The 3,318-nt window shown below is 40.0% G+C and overlaps 1 protein-coding gene across 1 annotated transcript; it reads right to left on the bottom strand.

Annotated features, from left to right (window-relative positions):
* Positions 1 to 325: 325 nt before the first annotated feature.
* On the bottom strand, positions 326 to 3,100 carry LOC126284642 (fatty acid-binding protein, muscle-like). Its single transcript, XM_049983719.1, has 3 exons — positions 2,960 to 3,100; positions 617 to 897; positions 326 to 442 (listed from the first exon to the last, which is right to left on the bottom strand). The coding sequence occupies exons 1-3, from the start codon at positions 3,039 to 3,041 to the stop codon at positions 392 to 394; spliced, it is 414 nt and encodes a 137-aa protein (XP_049839676.1). The 5' UTR covers positions 3,042 to 3,100; the 3' UTR covers positions 326 to 391.
* Between the last annotated feature and the right edge of the window lie 218 nt (positions 3,101 to 3,318).

Here is a 3,318-nt window from a genome sequence, read left to right as displayed (position 1 = left end):
ACTGTCGTGTGGTCTACCTAAAATAACCACTAACGTCACTTACAGCACTGTGCACTCGTCTGTAATTTTGCCATATCGAATTTTTACATAAATGGATGATATTGTGCCATCATAAGTGACAGTTGTAAGCACCCTTGCAAGTTCCATTACAAGTAGCGTCAGTTAAAAGCAGAAAATGCTGTTAGTGCAAGCAAATAGTTAGTTTTTTTCTTTGTTAGAGCCCAATGTAACTCGTTCCAAGCGACAGTAACATTATTAAAACCAATTCCTAATTTAAAATTTTATCCAGATGCCAGATCTAGGAAATGAAAGAGAAAACACTGTCTCACAGGTAAAAATTTTATTTTTAGTTTTACAATAATATAAAAATATAAATAAATTATGAAATGTCTTAAACAGCTTTGTAGATTCTCTTTGCCGTGACGCTTCCGAAGCTGTAAGTCTGCAACAAGAAATACATCAAGATGTTAATACAGTCCATAAACACAAACGAAACATTACAAGTGGCTGATCAATAGAAAACACCAAATCTTTGTTATTACCATCTCAAAATTAACCTCTAAATCAAGAAAACTTTTAAACTGGGGTGATATGAGCTTAGTAAAATGTGACGTACCACGACCAGCTGCTGAGCGCTGAAGCTCTTCTCGAGGGTCACGGTCTTGCCATCCTCGCCCTTCTCGACTTTGAGCAGCGTGTGGTCGTCCTTCAAGGAGACGGTGCTCTTCCACTTGCGACCCAGGGACTCCTCTGCAAACTCCTCTCCCAGGCGGAACGTGGAGCTGGTCTTGTGGTCCCCTGTTTGGGTGGTCTCTGTGTACTTGTCGCCGTCCACAGTCAGTGTCACCCGAGACTTCGTCTTCAGGGCTACCTGCTTGTGGGCTGGGTCTGTCACACCTGCAAAAAAAGTACACGTAGCATATGGACACAAAATACTGTCGTTGGATCAGTGGAACGTAATCTACTATCTCTAAGTTGCAGTCTTCGACTACAAATCTTGACGACAGAATGAAATAAAAGTAATTTGCCTGTACTTCTTTCTGCAACTCTTTAGCATAGTGATTTCTTAAAACTGCATACCAGAAGCAGAGGCAGAAACTAGGTAACTGTTTTCTTGCATACACTTTGTAATCTTATGTGCTATATGCATGTTTCTTTTCTACAACTAAATCCTTGAAACAAACATAACCAATAGGATATTGTAACGGAATGATTTAAATTCCTATTGCCTTATTACTTCTATGTAACTCAATCAGCTAATAAATAATTTAGCATGGCACTGTTGCCAATAGGAATTGGTCTAACCTACAATTTAGGTAGGATTTGTTTCTTCATACACAGTGACATGTATCCCGAGTGAAGTTGGAAGTAAGTGCGTCAGTTAAATTGGTACTGCTAGATTCATGTGTGCAGTGATACAGGTCATGTGTGTGTGCTGTTGATGACCATGGAACAGATAATAGTGTGGGTGATGTACAATGACGATAGTAGCCTACTCGTGACAAAGAGCATCATTTGTATCTTTTCCATCCATCCACCAAGCGATTCACTGCCATATCACAGGACCTTATGCGGTGATTAATTGTGGAGTTTCCTGGTCTGTTCAACACAACGGCGTAAAGTCCAGTCTACAGAAATCTTATAATCCTCTTTTTCCCCTTTGACAGCTAATGTTGTTCAATTTGTAGAAAGAGTCCCCAGCAACATTACCTGACAAATATTTAGTGTTTACTGATAAGACTTGTATACCCAAGAACGTCTGTAAGCTTCCCAGCAATACTCTTCTACTAGCTACACGTGATTTCCCCCACAGCCCACTGTCCAACTGCACGTTTTCACGATGATACTCTTGGAGTCGCCAGTTCGAGACATAACATCTAACTAAACTTTTTACTATTACAACTGTATGGTCTGCAGTCTGCATACTATGAGGCAGCGCGCATTCCGCTAATGATGCAACTTAACAATCGCATGTACCATAGTGGAACATACACAGTTACGACACTCGATCAAAATATGTATCATGTGGTTTAGAATCAGATTATCAATTTGAAAAATAACACTTATATCTATGGTTCATGCAATTTATGTCCACAAATTCTAAAAGACATTAACTGTACATAAAATTCAAGAAATTTAAGGTGGTGACAGTAAATGAACAGAAAGGACAGAATGCACAAAAATGTAGGGGTTAGGTCCTAACAGCAGCTGTCAATGGTTGTACTGTACATGGAGTCTACATAGCACAGCAAGTTGCCCACATTACATTGGTATTTTCATGGCTATGTGGCCGTGTAGTTTGGTTTCAGGTTCTGAAGATACGGAGGCTATGCTACCCTCATAGATTTGATACACTACAAAGTGGAACTGAATTTTGAACTAAAGATAATCCGTAGCTTGTATTGTTGTAACTAGAACACTAACCCGATTTTAGTAGAACTCAAAGTGTTTGACCTACGCCATATGTACGAATAAGAATTTTGTTTCTCTTGTTATGTGTCGTTTTAACTGTCAATGTTGACGGGGATGCGGACATTACAGTGTGATATGACCTCCACACGCTATAGGAACAACAGAGGATCTCTAAAGCTGTACGACTTGACAGACATTGGAACCCAAATGCTTCTGAATGTGAGTCTAGTGTCTTAACCAGTACGCCACTTCACTTGCGGCTGAACAGAGTTTATTCTACTGTTGAACAGCAACAATGCTGTGCTCCGTAAATATAATTGACTACGTAAACATCAGGAACGGGAAACAAAAAAGCAAAGACACGACATGGAACGTTATCGTCACTGGAGTATATGAAAGGAGAATTACATCGAATGATTGTTCTTTTACGATGAACAAGCACCTTTGATTCTCTTGTAGAACAATAACTTTTTCTTTTGACGCTGGAAAGAAGCCAGAAAATTATCACGTAAAACGACCATAATCATTTCTGATAGTCAGTACTCACCGTACACCTCAAACATGGCCTCAATATTCTGCTGGCTATCCAGGTCCAGCTCGTAGGTCTTCCCAGAGAACTGCTTCACCATTTTGCTGGCGGTCTACGGATGTCTGTTGCGGTTCTGTGACTTCAGAAGTCCTAATGTCTTGTGGTAGAGCAGAAGCACTTTTATATTGATGTAAGCGGCTCCACGCCTAGTGTAATCGTAACCGACAGAGATAAGCAAACATCCTGCCGTAAAGTAGTAATTACCCACGTGCTATTTTCTGATGATCTGATTCACTCCACTCGAGTACAGAGATAATGCTGTTGCGCCATATCAACTTCTTATCATACATCGTAAGTGCTTGCTTCCTTGAGATTAT

The sequence above is a fragment of the Schistocerca gregaria genome, chromosome 8 (genome assembly GCF_023897955.1).
Source record: "Schistocerca gregaria isolate iqSchGreg1 chromosome 8, iqSchGreg1.2, whole genome shotgun sequence".
Taxonomy (NCBI): Eukaryota; Metazoa; Arthropoda; class Insecta; order Orthoptera; family Acrididae; genus Schistocerca; species Schistocerca gregaria.
The sequence above is the reverse complement of the archived record's forward strand: the minus strand, read 5'-3'. Positions and strand labels throughout refer to the sequence as shown.